The sequence below is a fragment of the Taudactylus pleione genome, unplaced genomic scaffold (genome assembly GCF_031769625.1).
Source record: "Taudactylus pleione unplaced genomic scaffold, aTauple2 ptg000116l, whole genome shotgun sequence".
Lineage (NCBI taxonomy): Eukaryota > Metazoa > Chordata > Amphibia > Anura > Myobatrachidae > Taudactylus > Taudactylus pleione.
This window is the reverse complement of record NW_028284518.1, coordinates 16,683,056-16,708,397: the sequence shown is the minus strand read 5'-3', so window position 1 is coordinate 16,708,397 and position 25,342 is coordinate 16,683,056. Positions and strand designations below refer to the sequence as shown.

General features: G+C 39.3%; 1 protein-coding gene across 5 annotated transcripts in view; it reads left to right on the top strand.

The window, feature by feature from the left end:
• PRP4K (pre-mRNA processing factor kinase PRP4K) overlaps window positions 1–24,684 on the top strand; it is a 30,438-nt gene extending 5,754 nt beyond the window's left edge. Inside the window, exons 2-19 of one of the 5 annotated variants that reach the window (XR_015878343.1) lie at window positions 2,293–3,459; window positions 3,558–3,731; window positions 5,844–6,002; window positions 8,051–8,132; window positions 9,388–9,586; window positions 9,710–9,783; window positions 10,027–10,117; window positions 12,185–12,332; window positions 12,778–12,915; window positions 13,004–13,157; window positions 13,930–14,044; window positions 14,299–14,450; window positions 15,114–15,200; window positions 18,411–18,667; window positions 19,011–19,818; window positions 20,302–20,372; window positions 20,842–20,884; window positions 24,560–24,684. Coding sequence is in view for 1 of the 5 variants with exons in the window: in XM_088471704.1 (XP_088327830.1) it covers window positions 2,293–3,459; window positions 3,558–3,731; window positions 5,844–6,002; window positions 8,051–8,132; window positions 9,388–9,586; window positions 9,710–9,783; window positions 10,027–10,117; window positions 12,185–12,332; window positions 12,778–12,915; window positions 13,004–13,157; window positions 13,930–14,044; window positions 14,299–14,450; window positions 15,114–15,200; window positions 18,411–18,614 (2,944 nt within the window). In the remaining 4 variants the exon portion in view is untranslated. Of the gene's footprint in view, window positions 1–2,292; window positions 3,460–3,557; window positions 3,732–5,843; window positions 6,003–8,050; window positions 8,133–9,387; window positions 9,587–9,709; window positions 9,784–10,026; window positions 10,118–12,184; window positions 12,333–12,777; window positions 12,916–13,003; window positions 13,158–13,929; window positions 14,045–14,298; window positions 14,451–15,113; window positions 15,201–18,410; window positions 20,022–20,301; window positions 20,373–20,841; window positions 20,885–24,559 lie in introns of those variants that run through there. The other 4 variants (XR_015878342.1, XR_015878344.1, XR_015878341.1 and 1 more) reach the window with 4 other exon arrangements.
• The last annotated feature ends 658 nt before the right edge of the window (window positions 24,685–25,342 follow it).

Below are 25,342 nucleotides of genomic sequence, written 5' to 3'. Positions count from 1 at the left end.
ATTCCAAGAACCTAGTAGGGTTACCCTTCAATGGGGAGATCTTGTTGGGCACAGACCTTGACAAGATTGTAACTACTTCTACTAGGCCTAGGAAAGCCTAAAGGTCAGTCCTTTCCTAGGCAGTCGGCTTCCACTGGAGTTGCCAAACCCAGGACCAAGCGGCCTGGGAACACCAGACACTCCGCTTCAAAGCCCGAGGATAAACCCTCAGCCTGATGGGACGGGCCTTCCTTTGGGATATCCCAGAGTGGGAGGTAGACTTCTTCAGTTCGCCCAGTACTGGTGTCAAACACCACAGATACTTGGGTAAGAGAAGTGGTCTCTTATGGGCACGCCCTTTCATTTCTCAGACGGTCTCCCCCCACTAGTTTTCTCTACACAGGCCCTCATTCAGACCCGAACAAGGCCTTACAAATATCTAGCAAGCCATGCAGTCCTTGCTGCAAGCAGGGGTAATTGTGCCAGTCCCACTATCTCAGTGAGGGACTGGTTGTTATTATTATTCTACTCTTTCTGGTTCAGAAGCCACATGTGTCTCATCAGCCTATCTCCAACCTCAGATCCTTGAACAAATTCCTAAGGGTGCCAAAGTTCAGGATGGTACCCCTACGGTCCATCATCCTAGCTATGGAGCGCTCTGGATATTCAGGATGCGTACCTCCAGGTACATATAGCGCCCTCACATCAGCGATATCTCCGGTTTGCTATACTAAGTCAACACTTCCAATTTCAGGCTCTGCCCTTTGGACTTTCCACAGCTCCACGGGTATTTGCCAAAATTATGGCTATCAGGGCGGCCCATCTGAGTGGTCAGGGTGTCCGACTGTTTCCATACCTGGACGACCTCCTTCCAGAAGTGCTTCACCGCCGTCTGTAGTTTACCATTGCTTTCCTGCACAAGCACTCCCTGAATCCCTCACAGGGAATGGCTCATCTTGGAGTCCTGCTGGATATCTCTGGATCAGAGAATCTTTTTGACATCAAGCAAAATCTCCACACAAATTATAGTACCGGCCTTTCAGTTGCCAGACCTCTCGGCTGACGAGGCCTCATTGGATGTGGTCGGCGCTCTCAGGATTTCTGTGGACCGTACCAGTTCCCTTCAGAAATCGGACTCCTTGTTTGTGCTCTATGGATTTCACAAAAAGGGATGGCCAGCCAATAAACAAACATTGGCCAAATGGCTTCGTATGATTGTCTCAGAGGCTTATACACAGGCAGGCCTGTCTGTACCGGCCTCTGTTACTGCTCATTCTACTCGGTCTGTGGGCCCCTCGTGGGCGGCTCGCTGTGGCGCCTCGGCTGTTCAGCTTTGTAAGGCTATCGTGGTTTTCCATTCAGACCTTTCTAACGTTCTATGCATTTGATACCTTTGCCTCTCAAAATGCTTCCTTTGGGCGCCGGATTCTTCTCTCAGTGCAAGAGCGCCCCAGTGCAAGAGGACTGCTTTGGTACATCCCCAAGGTCTCCCTGTGGAGCCTATGGACCCTGAAGAAGAAAATGATAGTTATGGTAAGAACTTATCTTTGTTACCTTTCTTCAAAGTCCATAGGGTTCACAGGGCACCCGCCCTGACGCACCTGGCTTCATATGGGTTATATTTCTGGTCACCGGTATTCCGTCTCCTCTGTGAGAGTGTGATTCTTGTGTGTACCAGTCTTCCTTCTCTCTTTTATACTCCTCCGGCCTTTGGCTACTTGCCAACTGAGATGCCTCTGGCTCGAGGGTGGAGTATAGGGTGGGTGGACCAGTGCATCCTGGGAGCAAAAGCTTTAACTGGATCCAGATCCAACCTACACCCAAAGGTCTCCCTGTGGACCCTATGGACTTCGAAGAGAGAGAGTTAAAGGTAAGATCTTACCATAACTCTCATTATCCTGTATCTAATCATTTGGTAGATGTACTCTCCAATAGGCCATATCTATTGTAACTTTTCATGCTCATTTTACATTTTTGTGTTAATAGTTTTGTCTATTTGTGATGCTTTGGTGGTGGTGGGATATAGTCACAGGGCTATGTTTGCCTGGCCACTTTAGTTATAAAATTTGTAGGAAAAGTATCATAATGATTAAACTGTACGAAGAAGCTTACCTAATGAAAACACCATTTGGGTCTGTTATGCACAGTTAATCTAAAAAAAAATAGAATAGAAAGGTCACAACTCCTTTTTAAATTACAGCATTCAGGGTGTGTTTACAGTCATGAGCAGAAAATTCAGCTTACAGAACAACATTGAGGCTATTCTCTTTCTCTTTTTATTTTAATTTATTTTATTTTTTTTTGTATTCATAGCATGGAAGATGAAGATACTTCTGGTAGGAGTGGTATTGAAGAAAATGGCGAGGTTTCAGAGGTCGATCAGCCCCAGAGCAAGCACAGTAAGCACAAGAAAAAGAAACACAAACATCGGAGCAAGCACAAAAAACATAAACATTCCTCTGAAGAGGACAAAGACAAAAAACATAAACATAAACACAAACATAAGAAGCACAAAAGGAAAGAGTCAGGAGTTATTGACAAAGATGATGGTTCTATGTCAAAGAGGGCAAAACTGGATGACTTTGCTTTGCTTGAAGACTTAGAGAAGCAGAGAGCTATGATTAAAGCAGAACTTGATAACGAGTTGATGGAAGGTAAAGTGCATTCTGGCATGGGCTTAATATTGCAGGGCTACAATTCTGGTTCTGAGGAGGAAGGTGAGATTAATGAAAAAATTCGCAATGGCAAAAGGGCATCAACAAAGTCAAACATGAAGTCAAAGCAGGTGCTTGACTCAAAAACTATTTCAAAGAGGAGGAGTAGGAGTAAGTCCAAAGACAAGACTAAACACAAGTCTGAAAAGAAGAAAATTAAAGTTAACTCTGAAACTGCTAAAGAAAAAGTACCTAGAAGTAAATCTAAGGAGCGAAGGAAATCTAAAAGTCCTTCTAAAAGAAACAGATCTCAAGATCAGCTAAAGAAGTCACCAGGTTTACGAAGGCAATCCCTGGAAATTAACACAATCTCAAAGTCTCCTCCAGATGATAGAGTAAAATCCAGAGACCGGAAGAAATCTCCTGTAGCCATTGAAAGCAGAACTAGAGATCGTAGTAAAAAGTCTAAGTCTCCTGTACCCAGAAGAAGCAAATCCAGAGAGAGGAGGTCACGGTCAAAGGAACATAAGCCCAGAAGATCAGATTTAGAGAGAGACAAGAAACCGCTTAAGTCTCCATCAAAAGATGCCTCTTCAGGGAAAGAAAACCGCTCACCGGGTCGTCGAACTGCTCGCAGCCCAAAGGCAAGGAGCCTAACGCCCAAACTGCGTGATAGGACTTTGAGGCATAGCAGGTCTCCACTTGTTCATGATAGGAAGACTAAGCAGTCCCCACCACGAACGCAGTCCCCTATTCGGAGAGCAAAAAGCAAATCTATAGAAAGGAAAAGATGGGAACCAGAGAGGAGGCGATTATCATCTCCTAGGTATTTTTTATTTTGTTTTGAGTGTCCACTATACAAATTAATATTTCATCTCGCTGAAGGTAAACATTTATAGTAATGAAATGATTTATTTTGTTTAGATTGCGACCCAGAGATGAAGGTCTTATAAGACATGACAGAACAAAAGAAGCTAGTCCTCCTCGGTGGTCCCCTACTAGAAGGCGTTTAAGCAGGTCTCCCGGAAGGAGAAGGTCAAGGTCACCTCTAAGACGTAGTAGATCTCCTAGGAGAAGAAGCAGATCTCTTCACAGGAGGTATTTAAGCTTTGTACTGCTTAAAAAGTACAGACAACATTCATTTGATATCAATTCTGCTACATCTTGCACTGTTCTAGCTTTCTGAAAAGATAAATAGGAGTACATTTAGGTTTTATATATATATATATATATATATATATATATATATATATATATATATAGATAGAAACTGTGGCACTTAGCCACCACATATTGAAGGCTTAGCCTCCACATATTATCTTCCCACTTCTAAGAATTCTTCTTCCAGACCCATTTAAATACTCTCAGGAGATCTTTGTAATAATTGGCATGTAATCATAGGTGAGAATGCAGCAATTCATTCCCAGCAGAGCTTGCACACTGTATTCCTGAAAATGTCATGTGCTTTTAGCTGCAGCGGAATCCCTGAGTAAAAGTGCTGCTCACAATGAAGCTCTGATACCAGATATGATGAATGTATATTGCATACACGAGTTTCAAACCTAACATAGGGCCTGATTCAGCAAGGATCGCAACTGCGAATGCAATAGCAATTACGCACACAGTCTCACTGTGATAGTATGCTAATCCATTGTGAACGCTATGCCGTTGCAGCACAACATAAGGACGCCCACTTTACCTTACATACATCCGTAATGTTTAGCAAAACTGCGAAACTATCAATACCATCGGGTACCATCGCAGCCTCACTCACACTTGCACAAGCTCTGATCTTACTCGGGAATTGCTAACCTCGTTGCATGCTATGAGTGCTCAGGTTGCATACGGCATTGCACTGGATAATTTATGCACGCCCCTGCAACGGTGTTCAGACGCACTGGCCCGCCTGCGTTTCGCCGACCACCTCCCCGTCACCACCCACAAATGGCACTTCCAGTCAATCACTCTGCGAGAGGTCTACGTAGTCACTGCGATCGCAGTGGCCGGTTTGCGCACTGCGATGCATGCGCAGAGCATAACAGTTGGCTGATTACGTGCGTAATCGCAGTTGCGATTGGTAGTGAATCAGGCCCCTTTCTCAAAAGACCTTAGAGCTGTGGAGATGAGGAGTGGTAAAAATCAGTATGTTTTCTTTATAGAAGTACATTTAAAACGGCATGAGTAAAGAGGTTGTCTACCCAAGTTTGATCTGACACCCAACTCCATCTGTTAATTTTCCATTTTTGTCAGTACAAGATGCTTTTAACGTTGCACCAACGCAGAGCCAAAAATGATGCCAGCTATTTTTTGGGGGGTGAAGTTGAATTCTGAGAGGGGTCTTTTCCTCAGTAATCAATTTAATAAATGTTATCCTTAGCAATGCAAGATAAGTAAAAGCTTCATTGTTTACATTTACAGAATACAGTCTGTCGCCCTTCCATAATGTGGGTATGATTACCGCTATCAGGTAGAAAGAAGGGTCAGGTTAGCCAGGTTCTTCACAGTGCTGTTACCCTAATGTGATTTGAAGGGAGTTTTAGCTTTTATATTAATGTTATGAAGAGCCCAGTATATAATTTTTTGTAATAAAAGTGGGCTGCAGCAGTTCTTGGTTTTTTATTTAATATACAGTATATATATTTTTTAAGCTTTTGAGATTTTAATGCCATAAGACAGTATTGTGAATTCTTCCTTAGTAATGCTTGGAGAATTCAGACTTCGAGATGCCGCATATCATGAATAGTGGCACTTGTATATAAGAAGAGAGAGGCACAGATTCAGTTAGCCTTGTTAATTTATCGCGCATGGAGAAGGGTAGTAGCCTCGGACTCTTACATCTGAGATATTCAATTAGAAGCCTATTTCCTCACACGGTAAATCTGTGGCAAACACGGGTTAACCCATAGATTCCGGGATAAGTACTCGGAGCTATGGGTTAACACATTAGCTGCGGAAACGATCAGGGCAAAAAACACTACTTAACACTGATTACTGTTCAAACCTCAGGAAGAGGTGAACAGAAATTTGCGTTGAGAGACTGCCGAGGGTTGTAATTGAATAGCCCCCGACACTGCATCGCTGCTAATTAGCCCTTCGAGGTTTTAATGAATTCGGCCATTAATAACATTTTATTAAGAGCGCCAAAAATCTTCTGTTAACTGCGTTTCTGCGTAGTATTTGTTGTTTTTAACTTTGGCTTGTCTTGAACAGAGACAGAAACAGAAGAAGTAGATCACGTCTTAGGAGGAGATCACATTCCCGAGGAGGAAGAAATCGTAGAAGAAGAAGTAGGAGCAAAGATAAAGAAGATAAATTTAAAGGGAGCCTTTCTGAGGGAATGAAGGTGGAACAAGAATCATCTGATGAAAAGTATAAACTCATTTATAAATGGGCTATTTTATTTATATCGGAGCTTTGCCTTGACTGTTTTGCACTGTTAGTGGTTTCTACCGATTTACAGATGTGTCCTTTCTCATCTAGTCTCACAACGCCATGCAGCGCTATATGCCTGGCGTGAGTGAGCTGCTAGATCCCTTGAGACTCTGCTAGCACCAGGTTTCTTTTTTGTCTATTTTTTTTTGCCAAAAATACGTCTAAGTCGCAATGCGATGCACCAAAGGACTGTGCAGATTAATTTTTATATCTATATGCGACTGAGACTCTACAACGGAACTTGGCGTGGAAAAAAGTTGCGGCCGCTGCTTCGTAGCACTTCGCATGCTGATTGAGAGACTCAGTCGCACACAAATATACAAGTGTCACGTATCAAATTAATCGGGACAGTCACCTGGTGCATCCTAGTCGCATCCCAGAGAGAAGTCGCTCTGCTCTAGGCATAGTTTACGGGACCCGGCGCGCCAAGAGGGCTGTTTGGCGTGACTGCAGCAGAGATGAGTGAGAACACATCTGTGTAGACATGGAATATAAATTGAGAATTATTTTATCTATTTTTTTACATCCTAGTCTGTAGTCTTATATATTTCAGTTAATTTATAAAACAATTTTTTAAATTTGATATGCCATAGTAAATTGTGTATATATAGTTTAAATCCAATTTTTTTTTTGTGTTTCTTATACAGCGCACACATAAAATTTTAACAGTTTCATATAATGACGCTATTGCTGATAAATTATTTTTTTTTGAACAGCCTCGATCAGATCCTATATCGCTAAGAGGAATACTCAATTACCCGCGGGTTGTATTGCGCGGTCACTTCTCATGGGTAAACTGCGCCTAGCTATTCAATTAGAGTCTTGGAGGCTGCCCAGAGGTAGCAGTTAATGCCAATTCTGCTCACAGGTGGATCATGGAGATCTAACTGAGCAGCTGTACACACTTTACCTGGGAGAGGAGACCGCACGACTCATAATCTGTGGGTAATTGAATCTACACCCAAGTGGGAAGAGAGGTCTAATAAGCAAAGTAGCGTTTCCTACCCTCTCTGACACAGTAAATTGTAGTGTTCTGTGTCACATTGCTAAAGCCTAAAACAGGGTGGAATTAAAATTTCTTACATTATGACCTGAAGTGAGAAGGGACTACAGTTGGTGGACATATTAAGTCATATTTAGGGGAGGTAGTCATTGTGGCCGCCGGTCACAATCCCGACAGCGGATTGCCGGCTAGGGATTTATGCTAGGTGTTGATATACCGATGCCTATCATCTCAACGCCAAGGACGCCATCCCGAACGAAGGTAAATCCGGGGCGCCCTTAGCGTTAGCCGAGGGGGGGAGGGTTAGGATTATGGAGTCTAGCGGGGTTAGGTTTTGGGGGTGGGGGGGAAATTAGGCTTAGGTACCCCCAGGGAGAGGTTAGGGTCAGGCAACCCCCCCTGGGTGGGTTAGGTTTAGGGGGCGGTAAGGGGGAGTTAGAGTTAGGCACCCCCTGGGGTAGGTTAGGGCTAGGTACTAAGGGGGGAGGTTAGGGCTAGGCACCACTAAGGGAGGGTCAGGGGAGGTTAGCGTACTTACCTGCCCCTGTCGGGATCTTGATGCTGTCTGGCATCCGCTGTCTGGATTTGAACCGGCATTTCAATCCCATTCCATATTTAGTTATCATATGTAAATAAAGTAGTAGGAATGTATATATTCTAATGGAACAGTACATGTAGCGGGAAACAATAGTTTACACGGCAAGCGTTAAAAGTTCTGTTTTTAATATTTTGGGGAGAATGTTCTTTTAAACTCAACACATTATATTTAAACTTATTTCTTTCATCCATATTTTGTTTATTGCACAACTGCATGCATTTGGTTTTGTTGGGGAAGTTGTGATGGTTAATTACAGTATATTATACATTTTATTTGTTTCAAGATAAATAAGGGACATCAAGTGTTTTGCGGCTTTGTGTTAGATGCCCATAAAATACCAGCTTGTAAAGTCTACAAATACATGGGTTTGTTTTCTTATTCTAGTCTTGAAGACTTTGATGTGGAAGAAGAAGATGAAGAGGCTCTAATTGAGCAAAGGCGCCTGCAGAGACTAGCGATTGTCGAGGTGAGTGTGAAAATAAGCACCAGTTGTTTGCTTGGTGTCCCCTTGTTTGACCTCCTTTTACACAACTTACTAAGATTCAGTGATCATTTATTGGCTAATAGAGACATCAATGGTAGGTTAAAAAATAATGAGCTCCGTAATTGCCTCAGATCTCTCCCCGAGCAGCGACAAAGGTGATGAGCAGAGGTTATGGCTGTATGTAAATGTGACTGCTCAATACAACAAATGATACGGGACCATTGGAGGAGATATTCTGTTTTTTTAAGATGAAATTGCTTTTACAGTATTTTTGTTTTCGGTCAGGGGTGTTTAAGTTATTTTTATATATATTTAACTTAAGTCAAATTAGCCTAACTGAAAAGAGGTCTCTTGTCAAGAGCAGCTTAGTAAAGTCTTATTTTTATGACTCGGGAACCCCAGACTTCATGTAGACTGAGTAGATACACACTGCTGTGTTTCCTGGTTTTGTCTATGCTCTGGTTAGCTACATACTTTTCTACCTGTGTTTCTGTGTGTAATTATGGGGGAGATGTATGAATGGGTGATGGCTGTCAAAACGGGAACTGCGCATGTTATGTGCTGCAGTTGCCACTTCCCCTGCATGTAGTAATATGCAGCCCTGGCATTATCTGACGCTGCTATACCTAGATAGGGTGCCAATCTGTCAGTATGCGCAATAGATAGGGTACCGATCTGTCAGTATCTGCTATGACAATCCGCTATGTTCCCCTATTATCGGCACCATTATACCTTGATAGGGCGCTCTGGCAATGTATTATCAGCCAGTGGCACTGACTATTTCTATAGCTGCAGCTGTCATTGCTGCACCATACAGCACTGTGCCTGGTCGTCCGTTCTGACAGCAAAGGATTGTGCATACTATAAAAACAATAAAGTTTTAATATTTTTCCAACAAAGCCACGGGTGCAGCTTTGAGAATATGACTAGCGCACATGCAGAATGTATGCAAACGCCGATCACACAGCCGAAAGAGGGAGAGTGCAATTCACCTGACAGCAAAACAAATTATAATACATGTGGGCAGTGTCTGGACATGCTTCACCATAATAATGGGTGGAGCAGGTCCAGACAATTGGCGATCGTTAGCCGCCCAGTCATACATTGCCCCCAATGTCTCTGCGTGGCTACCTGGTAGCTGTCTAGAAGCACCATTGCTCTATTGATTTAGAGAAAAGTATTTATTATTGAATTAGTGTTATTTTTCACTGTTTTTAATGGCTGTGGCTACCTGCAGAAGTACAAGTACTTAAATGAAGACAGCAATATGTCAGTGACCTCTGAGCCGAGCAGTCCCCAGAGTAGTGCACGGAGTCGGTCGGCTTCACCAGATGATATTCTTGAGCGGGTTGCAGCAGATGTTAAGGAATATGAGAGAGAGAACGTTGATAACTTTGAAGCCTCTGTCAAAGCCAAACACAACTTAATGAATAATGGTAAGGGTGAATCAACCACTGAATGTAAACCTTCAGATTACTGCATTTCTTTGCTTTTGTTGCATGTAGACATTCCATTTGTTTTTCAAAGCACTAATGGTGCTAAACCTTTCCTTTTCACAGGTGCAACACAGAAGAAAATATCTGCTCCTGACATGTTCACAGAATCTGATGACATGTTTGCTGCATGCTTTGATGTAAGTATGTGTTGGTCAGTCATTGATGGCACAAGTATTATGGAACATGTTGAGAACATCTCTGTCACATTGGCAGCCTTGGAGTTTTAGGAGTTCCTTTTTTTTAGTCTGGTTGTGTTTAGACCAGTTTATACATTGTACTGTAGCTTCAGAATTTACTAACATTTTCCTATTTCTTTTTAATTTGACCGTACATCTCCTTGTTTTATTTATTTTTTTACAAATTTATATTTTTTTCTTCAGAGTGCTCGTTTTAGAGCTGCTGGCATTGGAAAAGACTTCAAGGAAAATCCCAACTTGAGGGACAACTGGACAGATGCTGAAGGCTATTACCGTGAGTGTTTGTGGTATGGGTATTTGCATATACAGTGTCACCTGATATAGCAACATAGCACTATTGATCTCTAGCAACTGCTGACCATGGCATGTCATTTGTTTGCCATTGAGGTTTCAAATGCTTAATGCTTCCTGCCTGCACACAAGCTAGTTTTGTTTACTGGCCAACCCTGGTGTTCAACTTAATATCGTCCCAGTTGTAACCATTCACATTGTATGTATCAGAAATTGCTTCCTATGCAAAGTTTCTATGCAAAGCATGTGTTTAGTATATTTAGTAAACACAAAGGGGGCAATTCAATTCGGAAGGAATTGAATAGCGCCGGGAGGGAGTACCCGGAGCTGTTCAATTCACCTCAAAGTTTACTCCATCGGGAAGCAGTTAAGTCAGAGAATGCTGGTTTTCGAGAACCGGCATTCTCTGACATAAGTGCCGTCCACGAGACTGTTAGCGCCACACTAAGTCAGAAAACAGCCTCGCAGCCGACGCTTTAGTTGGATTTCTTCTCGCGCCCCCAGGAGGGTGCAAGAAGCAATCATTAGTCGGCCTAAACAGCTCACTGAATTGAATAGCTCCCTTAATGTTTTAGTTTGACAACATCTTAATCAAACTGTGTTTTAATAATAATATGCTGCAGTTTCTGAGTTATTGGGGTCAATCCAATTCGGTGCAAGTTTGTTTCATGAAACTCGCAGACTTCGCACTAATGTGCGCACCCGAGAATCCTCTCACCCAATTAAAAATGTCTATTCACAGTACTCGCAGCAGACATTTGCGAATTGCCTGCCAAATGGTGTCAAATGGCTGATTTGTGCTTTTTAAAAAAAAATTGAAAATAAGCTTTTTTCGTTTAACCTCCAAATGAATTAAACGAAAAATGCAAAAAGTAGGAAGAATTTGCTTTGGGGGTACTTTGAGGGCACTTTAAGAATTTGAAAAACAAATGTAAAAAATTGGTAAACAATTTATTCAATTAAAAAAATACAGTAAGATTGAGGTGCCTAAACTAAACAAAAAGTAGATTTTGGGGTAATTTGAGGCCATTTTTTTTTAACCCCAAAAAAGACATGTAATTATTGGACTAACTAAGCTAATTGGAAACTTCCAGTTGCCTAATTAGTTATCAGGGTGGTGTCCAAGGTGTTCTGCATGGTGTCCCGACATTTAACCGTGAAATAAAGATTTTTTTTCCTTCCATCTCACCCTTAGGCAGGTGCAAATGTACAAATGCGAGTTTACTCTGACTGGTTCAGTGCGAGTTGCTAATTGGATTACAATTTGCAACAATTTGATTAATTAATTTGCAATTCGAATTCGCAGAGAAAACAGCACCTTGCATTGCCCAACTTGCATTGCCCAACTCGCATTTGACTTTGGCTGGCATAAACAAAATATTACCACTTTCAGATATAAATTCCCGACTTCAACCCGGCTCAGACCTGGCACACCAAGCACGGGGTTAAGCCGTGCTACCCCTTTCACACTTAAGGGGGACAACCCGGGTTATTCCTGTGTTGTCACCCTTCAAACCAGACGCGGCTCTTGCAGTGACCCGGATGTGGGCACTTGGAAATTATCTCATCTCCAAACGCCACTGTCCCCAACCAATCAGTTTGTTTTAGGCATGGCCCGGGTCATCAAGACCTGGGTAACACCTTTCTCACTTGAGCCGGGTTGTCGCCCCGGATTCTAAGTGCTGGGAAAAACCCTGCTAGCGAATAGGGTCGCGAACCGGGACTGCCAACGTGGGTTGCTCCTTTCAAACATACGCCAGATCCGGGTTGATGCACATACACGAGCAAAAACTCGTATTTTAGGCTTAAGTCTGAAAGGAGTAAAAGTATTAGAAGCAAAGCACCAGCCTGATCCTGAGTGCAAGAGATCTGTCTGGAATTGCCGGATTTTTGCATACGTTTACTTCGGTATAGGCCACAATTCTGTCTAAACGCCATTTAAGTTATAATATATAAGTACTGTATTTTGCCTACACATCCTATAAAATAGTTTTAATAACATGCCATGTTTAAATACCGTTCTTTCCTTTGTTTTTGGATTACTTCTTAGGTGTCAACATAGGTGAAATATTGGAAAAACGTTATAATGTGTATGGATACACAGGTCAAGGAGTCTTCAGTAACGTCGTACGTGCTCGAGATATGGCAAGAGCGAATCAAGAAGTTGCTGTCAAAATCATCAGAAACAATGAATTAATGTAAGCTTTAATCACTGGCATTTTGGAAATGATGCAAAAGAAAGAAGTGTTGTGAAGTTTGGCACAAGTGATCTCTTTGAACATTGATTTTGTCTAGGCTCTTGCTTGAAATATTGCAATTGCCATCTTCTTCACTGCATACTTTTAAGTGATCGGACATCCCCTTTGATGAAAAACTAAAAAAAGATAAATTCACAAAGAGAAACTCCTCTGCGCTCATTCCCCAGCCCCTTCCCCTCCTATTTGCCAGAGCAGCCAGTTGATAATTATTTTCCTGAACATTCAGATATTACTGTGCCGATAAATGTGATATACAATATTTATATGTGATACACTATGTTCAGATATTTGGGGGGAAAATTTTCTAAAGTACTTTTATATTGTTGTGCTCAAAATATTTTAATTGTTGCTTCCTTTTGTGTGCCATTGATCTATTCCTCTGTAGGCAAAAAACTGGCTTAAAAGAACTGGAGTTTCTGAAGAAACTGAATGACGCGGACCCAGATGACAAGTTTCATTGTTTGCGGTTGTTCCGTCACTTTTACCATAAACAGCATTTGTGTCTAGTGTTTGAGCCTTTAAGGTAAACTTTGTTTTAATTCAGATATGGTAACATATTGTACAAATACAAAATGCATTTTCTGAGCAACCACTTTCGTCCTCTTTTTAAGCATGAACCTGCGAGAGGTTTTGAAGAAGTACGGCAAAGATGTAGGCCTGCATATCAAAGCCGTGAGGTCCTACAGCCAGCAGCTCTTTCTGGCGCTAAAACTCCTAAAAAGATGCAATATCCTTCATGCTGACATTAAGCCTGATAACATATTGGTAAGAACATTACTCACTGCTTGTATGGTTGATAGAAATTATTAGATTGTAAGAGTTGCTAACACTGTAAATGTGTCACAATGGCAAGGAAAGTACCAATGATTTTGTAGGGGTAACTGTAAACATCACAGTGGTATAACAGATCACTTAAGGTGCATACACACGTAACGATTTTGTAACCAACGATTTTTTGTCAGATTTTCCCTTGAAAAAGGGAACGATTTTTGAAGTGTAATGAACAATTTTTACAACGATGAACGAAAAATGTTCCTTCTCAATGAAAATCGTTATGTTGGACAGTCTGAAATGGACGATGAACGATAACTACAAACGGGAGCGCGCTTGAACGATTATCACTCATCATTATAACTCAGGGACTGAACGATTTTTGAACGATAACGTCGTTAACAAAAAATCGTTACGTGTGTATGCACCTTTAGGCTATATTTATTATTTAAACCAAAGACTTGGTAATAGTGCAACTGTACTAGACAACTCTTAGCCGTGAATAACCTTTATGGTGATTACACCACTTCACTTTTTTTTTTTATCATGGTCCTGATGATGAACAATAGACAACACTTTGCTTTGCACTGGTTTAAATCGGGTAGGGTAATAGTAGTCAATTGGTCCACTTATATTACATAAAGATGTGTGCATTAAAGGAAATTATGTTGGAGCAGTATGTGTTATGTAGTGTTGAACAAGAAATAAACATGGGGAGCAGTCACGTGGCTGTGCATCTTACTTGTGTCATTCCTTTATCCCTTAGGTGAACGAGTCCAAAACCATTTTGAAACTTTGTGACTTTGGGTCTGCATCACACGTAGCAGACAATGACATTACACCATATCTTGTCAGCAGATTTTATCGAGCTCCTGAAATCAGTAAGTAAAACGGATACTTTGTGCCGACATCTTCCTGCAAATCTTATACTGAACTTACATAAACTAAAACTATTTAGGTATGTTAGGAATAATGAAAAATAACTTGACTATGTACGATGTTCATATTAGTTAGGCTCAATAAATGTGTATTTACAAAGTGTTCATGCCTAAAAATAGTTAATTTGATTGCAGTGTTTTGCAAATTTTATTTTTTGGATTTCTGGAGAAAACTAATTATGTTACTTCCTCTGCAGTAATTGGGAAAATGTATGACTATGGAATAGACATGTGGTCTGTGGGATGCACCTTGTATGAGCTCTATACTGGAAAAATCTTGTTCCCTGGCAAAACCAACAACCATATGCTAAAATTAGCTATGGATCTGAAAGGAAAGATGCCAAACAAGGTAATGTATTATTAATTGTCTTCCCCTTACATATTGTTGGCTTGGTTAACACAAAGTAAATAGAAATCTTCACTTAAAAACAGTTTGTAGCAATCTATATATTAGAGCAGAAATAGCGCTTCTTGTAAACTGCATTATGTTTATAGTTTTCTTTGTGGGTGATTCATTCTTTTCATCTTAATTTGTGGTGATTGCGCCAGAGTGACTTCAGAACTGGTCGTGGTAAAGTAGTGATGCAGTGTACTTTTTTTATTAGTACTGGTTTTGAACATTTTAAAAATCCTTACAATTGCACTTATGAATAGTTTTTCTTCTACATATTTATCTGCTGGGAGCTCCGTTTGATATTTTCTTTCAAGTAATAAATGTTACAGAAGATTTAACTTGTACCTCCAATTTTTCTTTTTTAAATATTTAATTCGCTGAACGCTACCAAATAGATATTTTTGGTTTTTGGTGGCATTAAAGGAGTGCTCCAAAAATTTGAACTTGCTGTCAATGCACCATTCTTTAGATCTGCTGAAGTACACATAACTGAAAATGTCACCTCCACGGTTTGAGGATTTATTTTTGTTTGTCTAAAAAGTGCATTTTTAGTTTGTTTGGAGGTCTTTTTTTTTTCCATTGCCTTAACTCTGTAATCTATATATGTTCTAATCACAGATGATTCGCAAAGGCGTATTTAAGGACCAGCACTTTGAATCAAACCTTAATTTCACGTACATTGAAGTTGACAAAGTTACAGAACGGGTATGTTTTTGATATGTGAAGCATAGTTGACCTAACATGTTTAGTAAGCAAGTTACAGATTTAGCTATAAAAATAGCAGGCTAAAGAGAGTCCATATTGTTTTTCTCTGCCTTGTTTCACCTAATGCAGCATGTCCCAGTATTCTATTTAAGGTAGTTTCTGACTACAGCCCACAATGAGAATGTTGGAAAATGTGATCGGAAGTTTGATTTTAGCCATGTTATAAATCAAATGCACAAACACAGCAGCTACATCATCTGAAAACAGGAGTAAGGAAGGTAAATATAGTTTTGCTTGGAATGGGTGGTGGAAACAGATGTAGTAAATCACACCCATTCACCCTTCTAGGGATGGGGAATATTCCAGTGCCATAGTAATACAGCAATAACAGTGACTGTAAGAAGGTATGTCATTGCCCCTACCACGCACAAGAAAATTAGAAATAAAACTCAGCCTCTGTTTCTTACGTGATGATTCAGTGTTTCACAGATACCAGATCAATGAGAATCTCTGCTTCCTGATGTTCTACATATTTCTGTGAGGGACAGATTGAGATTAAGTTTTGTCTTCTATGTAGACACAATTGTGTGTAGCATCTTCTTGTGCAAAGTTGATCTCCAGGAAAATGGCCGATACAGAAGTAGATAAACTCCAGTGCGTGAGAGTTGAGCGCAGAAGATAAACTATCCGTAGACAATGTTTTCCATGACTATAATAGCCTCCATTACTCTGACCACCAATACTTAGATATGAGATCATTAAAGACTTATGAGAAGATCTCACTAACCTCTTTCTCTGTTTTATAATCCAGTCTTATTTTATTAGTGGTTTTCTTCCCAGCTGTAAAGCACCAAGGAATATGATGGTGCCATATAAATAAATGTTAGTAAACAAATGATAAGGTAGGATATCGGTGTGACTGTGACCTATTTATAGTGACCACTTTGCATCATGTGTGTTATGTCATGGTAGCAGGTGTATGAATTCAGTGTAACCTATGTAGAGTATGTATGCTGCTTCCGCTATAAAATATTCTGATTTTGCTGGTCTACTTTTTGCACCACAGAAATTTAAATTTACTTACATCAGTGAAGTGGTTGCAGAATAATTTATCAGTGTATTGGGCATGGATATTGTATAAGAAAAGGGAGAAACACATTTGATAGTTTTAACAGGTATCCATCAGCCAGAGTTTGGCTATTTAATACTCACTCTAGGAACTGTATATGGGGACATGTAAATTGCATCGCTACTGCAAGCCAAGGCAAGATTTGGATGTCAAATGCACTATTCAGTTCTGTATTTATATTCCTTCAAGAGTTCTCTGGAAAAATATATCTAAAATATTAAATCTTTATTAATTATTATTTAAAAATAATAACTTCTGCTACTATAAACAAATAATGACACATTGATAGAGATCGAAAATGCCATACAAACAAGGAAACATAGCTGGCAAATATTTAGTAATTTTACTCTGTCACCATAACAATTGACATTATTCCAAATATAAAAGTCATGACATTTTTCTCTAAACCATAATTAGGGAGAAACAAATGCCATCCAATATTGTAGCAGAACAATAGCAATATTGCATAAACTAGGGAATACAGTTGGAAACTACTATTAAATAACCAATTTCTGCTATTATAATAAACAACAAAATATTTACACAAAATTTATGATATTTCTCTCTGAATTATAAAGAGTACTAAATGGCATGACCCTCAATGCCCAAACACTGGGGAAATAAGTCCCACTGAACATGGACTAATTGATACCCTACTGTTACTTAAACATTAACCCATACATTTGATATTTGAAGTGCTGTTAATAGACTACTATTAGTCTGACGGCAGCAAGGACATTCTTTTAAATCTATATCACTTTTTCTTCTATTCAATAAACACATCTTTAAACTACCTAATTATCTATAATTTTAACAATATTTTGCCTCCAAAAATTCTTAGTTGGACAATCCTATTTTTAAATATTAATTAATAAAGATTTAATATTTTAGATATATTTTTCCAGAGAACTCTTGAAGGAATATAAATACAGAACTAAATAGTGCATTTGACATCCAAATCTTGCCTTGTTTTCTTTGTTTCTCTAAATATTGCTTTCAAGATTGTTGAATAGCACCTCCATAGATATACTACTTGATATGTGTAATAATCATATACTATGGGGGATTATTAGAACCTTCCAAACAGACAACAAACTCTGGTTTTGTAATTATTAGCACAATCGGTGCGGGACCATTTACATTTTGTTTGCAGTCATAATTATAAGTGCAAACTGCAGCGTCTTTTGCACTTAACATCGGTGCCACTTTAAATTTTGAGGTTAAACACACAACTTGCAAAAGCCATTGCTTGTTAAATCTTGCCCGTATTACCATAAATACAAGAGGTTAGTAAACACTATATACAGATATGTCCCACATTTATTTTCCATGCGCAACATGCCTGGTGTGCCACTTTGCTAGCGTCTGGCGGCTTTTTTTTTTTGCCAAAAATGCTGTTTAGTCACACTGGAAAAAAGCAGTGGTCACTGCATCATAGCACTTTGTATGCTGATTGAGAGACTCAGTCACACAGATATACAAGTGTCGCATCAAATTAATCCCCACAGTCTCCTGGTGCGTCCTAGTTGAATCGCGTTCTGTTTTAGATGCTTTTTCAGCCAAAAAAAATGCAAAATAGATGCCCACGCTAGAGTTGCACAGGACCTGGCTCGCTGAAAGGGGCTGTTTGGCACGACTGCAGTGAAGATGTGCGAGGACACCTCTGTATGTATGTATGTGTGTGTATATGTATATATATATATATATATATATATATATATATATATAATTTATTTTTTTTTCTTTTGCAGACTTTAGTGATTTGTTTTCTAAGTGTTAAGTATCCACTATTACCAGAGTGTTAGAGGGTTGAAACCCATCTCAAGTGATATTTGTGGTGCTAAAGTCCTGTTTAAAGAAGCCCAGTGAATGCAGAGTGGCATATTATGGCAGGGAGAAGTGTACATATTCATGCAAGTACATAGTGGCTCAGAGTAACATAACGTTATATAATAGTAGAGAAATCTAAGGGTAACGCAATAGTGTGTAGTGTAAACTGTATATAGGGTATCACAAACCAGCATATAGTATGTCAAAGCAGTTGGTCATTCGGTTTTAATTGATCTTTTTCTGCCTCACAGGAGAAAGTTACTGTCATGAGCACTATTAACCCTACAAAGGACCTATTGGCTGATTTAATTGGATGCCAGCGACTTCCAGAGGAGCAGCGGAAAAAAGTGCATCAGCTAAAAGACTTGTTGGATCAGATCCTAATGCTAGATCCAGCTAAACGAATAAGCATCAATCAAGCACTTCAGCACCCTTTCATCCAGGAAAAGATCTAATTGTGGCAAATGGTTTGAATAGGACTGAAGACCTTCTACAACAGCTTGTTAATGTATATAAACATATAAATATTTCCCTTGCACAGTTGAGGAAGCATGTATTTGAATTAAAACCATGGGTTTATTTTACTTTTTATTTTTTCAAATGAACTGTTTAAGAAATTGTGTACTTTTCCACAATAGGAACGCTTGTAAATTGGCAGAACTGTATACACAGTCCTAATGCAGTTTGCTTGGAAAATTCTATTTGGGAAAACAAAGATGCAATTTAATGTTTGGATGTTAATATTTTATTTTTAGCAGTCACGGCTCATTTTTAAAGAAAAAAAAAAAAATAAAATGTTTTGAGAGAAAACATGTCCAGCATAAATGCTGTTTATATTCACGTTTTCCTAGGTTGTGTGCACAGGCCTGAGCAGCATGCCCTTGGTCTAGTCAGTGCCGAAGGGGGACCTATTCCTTCTTGAACCTGCCTGCAGGGATGGTCTCCTCTTTTAAAGCAGGTTGTGTACAACTTACAGTACACTGAAGGTAAGCCAAAACCATCAACATCATCGGTATTTTTAGATGTCTGTGTAAATATATATATATATAGTCATTTGACAAATTAGAGTTTGGTAGCTAATTGTGGCAGCGTTCTGCCCTGCATGTTCCGCTAGTGTTCTACAGTTTTGTTATTTTGTAATGTTTTAAGTTGGACAATATTTGTGGCAGGTTCAATCCACACTAACTCTTTCTGCTAAAGTGGAGCGTGTGCACTTGATGGAAAGGGCGTCTTCAGTGTACTGTTTGTTCATTTTTATTTTGTTCTGCTGTTTTTTGTTTAGTTTTTTTCATTTTGTTTTTAAGTACACATGCTTCATATGAAAAGTTTTTTGCAACAACAAATAGTATTTGCAAAAGTTACAATCACAGTTCGGGCAAACTTCTTCATTTTCTTTTCCCCCATGCTTAAACACTTGACAAAGAAGCATTTAAAACAGTTCTGTGTATTGAAAACAAATACTTGTATGTAACTGGACAGCACCAAAGGGGCATCCGTTTCTGTATGAAACCACTTGTAAATGGAGTTCCCTCTTGCGCTGTCTTCAGTTTCTGGTTAAAGTATTTAATTTGTTCTTCGTTTTGTTTATGATCATGTTGTCTTTCAATACAGGAATAAACTCTCCACTCTTGAACAAAAAGCAGCTGCTTTTTAAAAGCGGTAATTGCTTCTTTACCTTTTTATTTCACTTGTAAATTTAGCTGTTTGTTAAAACAAAATGTCTTCAAAATGTTCTTTTGCATAAACCGTTGGCTCACTTCTTGTAAAGTGAAGATTGTTCTTCTGCATGTACAGTGACCCAAGCAGATATCTGTATGTTTTCAGTATGCATCATTAGATAATAAAGTCTTTTGTGAACAAGGTATCCGTGGCCCTTTCTAAGATTTTTGTTTTGGCTCATAATTGGTAAATGGGAAATACCACTAACGGTTGAATATTAATTTTCATAGTAGAATGTATGCATTACTAGGAAAAGTAGGCCACCTTTGAATAGATTTCCCATGTTTCTTGTCGTTCTCTTTTTACAATCTCAAATAAATTTATAATGCCCATACTCCCAATATGTGTAGTGTGTTTCTTTATGATTGGTATTGACTAATGTTTGTGCTGTTTTCTCACTTTTCCTCTTGATGGTGCTGAAAGGAAAATGGAAAGCAAGACAAGGCCTCCCAACGGCTGATTTGCTGAGACACCACCTTCACCTTCCTCACAAGGTCATTCCTGACAGCATGTGTAGATAAGCATTTAGCAAAAAATACAATCCAAATGGATTCATTCAGTAGCAGTCTCCTATTAATAGCTGGTGAATACAAGTGTTAAATATTGGACACAAACTTTGGTTATACTACTTTTGGCACACATATTTATAGTGCTATGGGTTTCCTGTGGCTCTCTTGGTATTATGAGTTGTCACCACAGCATATATTTCAGTTAATAGAAGTGCTTTCAGCTGATCTGGCATACAACTAATGTTAGTACGATGGGCTGTCCGTGGTACATGACCAGAATGAGAAGATGTGTTTTTAACACTCAAAAGGTATCCCCTTTAGTTGTACCTTGAAGAAAAAATAAAAGTTAGGTTTGGAGGAAACATTAGGAGACTACAAAATGCAGATTTATCTGCATTTTTATTGGCTGTTTGCAAAAGGATAACGTTGCTGGTTAATCTGTCTTTTGTTTTAGATGGCGTCTGGAAGAGGAAGATGGCAAGAAGACCTGAACCAAGGTTTCTGTTTACTGAAAGAGAATGTTTGATTTGCGTAATGAGCACAAAGTTGATACATTTTCTCTATTGTCAGATTTCGTATATGAGACATGTATGAAGAATGTGCACATTCTGCATGCTGTACAGCTAGTGAGCAATGTAACACACATGCTAGGCTAAATGTAATCAGAGAAGTCTAAGGATCTATAACTCCAAACTTGGATGTAAGGAAATATGGGAGAGCCCTTATTCTGAAAGTGGATTCACAGTCAGTCTCTGTTCTGCTTAAAGATTGAAACTCCGGAAATGCCCTGACTATTACCTCACCTGCCATTTACAATGTGCATCCTCGTCCTTGGCATGTTCATGCTACATCTGACAGCACTTGCTCCTCCTTGTTGCTGACTGGGAGTTAAGTACATGTACAGTAATAGTGAGGACTTCAAGAGCAGGCCTTGGTAAAATAGTGAAAAAAGGGGAGGCTGGACTGCACACCCTAATTTTAAAGATAAGAGGTGCTACCATGCTGAGACTTGTAGTTCTTAACGTCCAGCCCCACTCTTTTTTTTTCTCTATGTGTTTATATAATGTACACTTGAAGGAGAGACTGAGACTCCAGCCTACACATTGGAATGGGGACTATTATAGGTAAGACCTAGATAAATGTATATAATGTCAGTATTGGGGATGTTAGGGGCCCACCTGATGAGGTTCATCTTGATGTGGTAGGTGGGCATACATCTTTGGCCAAACCTATACTAAGAAACTTATTTAAGAACTATATTAAATGTTAGAGTTTATTGTAATTTTGAATATCAGTAGTCTTAGTACTGAGTGTGCACCTGCAGTTTCTGTATAAAATAGCGGGAGTCCCAAAAGTGTACAAGCCCTTTACATCCCTGTACAGGAAACATTCCCACTTAGGCCTGTATTCAATTTGAGACGAAAAGTCTGGATCCGCGATACTTTTTTCGCCGATGCCGTCATTTTCACCTGTTTTGCTTTTACCCCGTATTCAATTTGAAAGACTTTCCGCCTAGGCTGAAAGTCAATGCAATGTAATAGGCGAAAAAGTTTCACCTATGAATAGCAGGTGGAAAAAAGTGCAGAATTGGGGTGCAACGTTGCGGGAACCCCCCTGCAGCCTTCAGACAGTCCCCCAAAGGTAAACTGTATCAAAAAATGTAAAAAAAAAAAACACTTTAGAACAACCAAAAAAAATCACTTTCATTTTGGGGGCGAAAAAAAATAATGTTGGGGACAAAGTTAAAAACTAGCGAACTTGACTCTGGGGGGGGGGGGGGGGTCCCCAAGTATGCCCCAAGTGTTTTTTTTATTGCAGGTGCTTGTGGCAGGTGGAGTTTTCACGATTTTTTCAACTACACTTTAGCAACTTTTAAATAGGCTGATCCCCATTTTCAAGTACCCCAAATTTGCTGGGATAAGTTATTTTCTGGAAAAAATACTCCTGAATACTAGTCTGCATCACGTATAAAAAAACGCTATTTAGCAGCTATTGAACCCATTTAAAAACACCAAATACCTTCAGCAAGCCAAATCGGGGGGGTACCATAGGGAACCCCCATGTCAGAGCATCTTTTGGGGGTGTCAGGCTGATTTCCCCAAATCTGACTGTCCACCTGTTCAAGTTTCGCCGGGTCCCGTTTTCGCATACTTTCAAATTGAATACAGGGTAAAGCGGGCACGCGCGCGATACTTTTCCGCCTACAAAACAGGCGAAGTAGGCGAAAAGTCCGGGCCGCGAAAAAGTATCGCGGCTCGGTTCAAATTGAATACGGCTCTTAGTGTGTGAAAGGTGCTCTATAAAAAAAAAAAACCTTATTATTTCTTGATAGTTTTTTTTTGTTTTTCGTTTTATATTCATTTTTATTTAACCACAAGGGTTCTTGTTCGTTTAGGTTTGTAAAGTGCAACAACAATGATAAAATTGCTTGCTTGGATGTCATTGTGTCAGGTCCCTGTTTTAAGTTTCAGACAGCTGCCAAAAATGTTAGTGCTTTCATGAGATTGGAGACCATTGTAGATCAAGAGTATCTAAACTACTCATCAACTAGCCTCTGCATGTTCTGTTCCTGCACTGGTATAATCCATTCTTCATGGCTAAATAACATGTAGTTATTTAGTCCGGACCATGCATTCTACTACTATTTTTTTCAGTTGATACAAGTTGAATTCACATATCCTTTATATAGTATATGTTATGCATGTAAATCATACTTGCACATAATTTAACTTTTGTAACTCCATTTTAGACCTTGAAGAAAAGAGAACCAATATATTTACAGTATTGCAATGTAGCAAGTTCCTATCCTAATATATTTTTATTTTAGTGTTTCCAGTAATGATTTGGTCTTGTGCATTAATAATGTTGACCCTTGCATAGAACTTGAAGCAACAATTCCCCTAAATAACTTCTGCTCTTTAAGATAGTCGTACCTTGCTGATTAAATAACATCGGTACATAAACTAAATATTGGCATTTGGAGTGGAAGTGTTTCATTTAGAAATAATTACTGGAACAGTCTAGAATGCTTTTTGGCATTGATGTCACATGGCATTGGGCCCCATTCATTACTTTTTTAATTAAAAATATCACTGAGGTAGAGGTTTGAGATCTTCTATTCAGAGACTTATGCTTGGTACACACTGGCCGACATAGCTGTCAGATAGGAAGGCAGATCGGCTGGGAGGTCGATCTGTCATACTAATTCGTGTGTACCCAGCTTTAGGGGTATATTTACTAAAGTGCATGTTTATAGAAGTGAAGTTGTTGCCCATAGCAACCAATCAGATTCTACTTATTTATTCCAGCAGATTCTAGAAGATAATAGCTAGAATATGATTGGTTGGATAATAGCTAGGATCTGGTTGCTATGGGCAACAACATTACTTCTAAAAACCTGCACTTAGCAAATATACCCCTTAGCAGCTTCCAAAAAAAAGCTTTGTCTCAGTGGTAAGGTCATAAACATGTATGATCTGCAACTAAATCTTCATTCTATGTTTATTGGTGGGAGGACTACAACTCACAATGCATTGTGGTGAATGGAAGGGTAATTATAAAGTGCTTTAGAACAGTGGTTCTCAATGTCAATCCTCACGTTTTTACCAACAGGTCATGTTTTGAGGATTTCTTTCTGTGGAAACAGGTGGGATAATTACTGATTCAGCAAAATTAACCTTAACTATGCATGATTAAAGAAATCCACAAAACATGGCTTGTTGATGGTACTTGAGGACTGGAGTTGAGAACCCCTGCTTTAGAATATTTTAGGTACTGTAATCTAAATTGTATAGGTAATTAACCTGTATTGTATTTTGTTCCTACAATCTGTTAAGCACCTTGAGTCCTATTGGAGAAAGTGCTATATAAATAAAATTATTATTGTGGAATACTGACGCCCAATGCATTCCAAGTAAAGTTTCCATATTTGTATAAAGATAGATCTCCAGAATTATCTAAAACATCTGGTACTGTTTTAGAACGCAGTGGTGTTAACGACACTACACTCATTTGTCTTGATTTTCAAGAATTTTGTTTATGGGTTTATAAACACATTACACTGGTGGGTGTCAATCAGAAGTTACTAATAAAGGTTTATTTGTTGCTCTATGAAATTATAATTTGCTATAAATAGTTTATTTTTACTTATACTGTTCTTTTTTTTCATGTAGGGTAAGTTGCAGACCATAAAGAGTTTGGATTCTTTGATGATTGCTGGCTTATAAAACAAATTACAAGTCTTTTGTCCTGTTCCAACCCATGACGATGCACACCAATAAATACCTATTTTTGTTTATGAAGTGTCTTGTGGTTTTTAAATTGACGGAAACATGGCTTGTCAAAATTTTCATGGGATGAACTTTTCCTGTTTAAAAGGCAAACAGTCAAGATCAATCGCCAAATGTAATAGCCTGTAAGTTGCGAAATTACTGAAATCTAACCATGGTCCACAACTCACTGGCTATTAAATGTGGGCCTGTGTAGTTCTCGGAAGGCTGTATACCATGGGGAATCTTTGAGAGCTACAGATTGAAATTGGGACCCCTGTCTGATCTGCCACCTTCTTACCACTTTCATATCTCCCCGATGCCCCAAGTCCGAGAACTTACATTTCAAAAGGGAATTTTATTAATTTATTTGCCCATTCATAAATTATTTCTATATAAGGATAAATCTAAATAGATATAATACATTTAATCAAAAATACAAATTAATACAAGGATAAATAAACCATCATTGGTGCATTCTAGTGTTCCCGCTAGACTGCGGGCAGGCTGCTGGGGGTGTTGGCGCGGAGTCTCTGCGCATGGCGTCTCTTCACCACCCGGCGGTGATCAGTCACTGCAACTTTTCCCTCTCGTAGGACACTGTGGCCTGCTGTTGGGAAAGGCTTAGGGCAGGCTGTTTTAGCTAAAACAGCTTAGCTGGGTCACTACATTACTTTTAATGGTGTA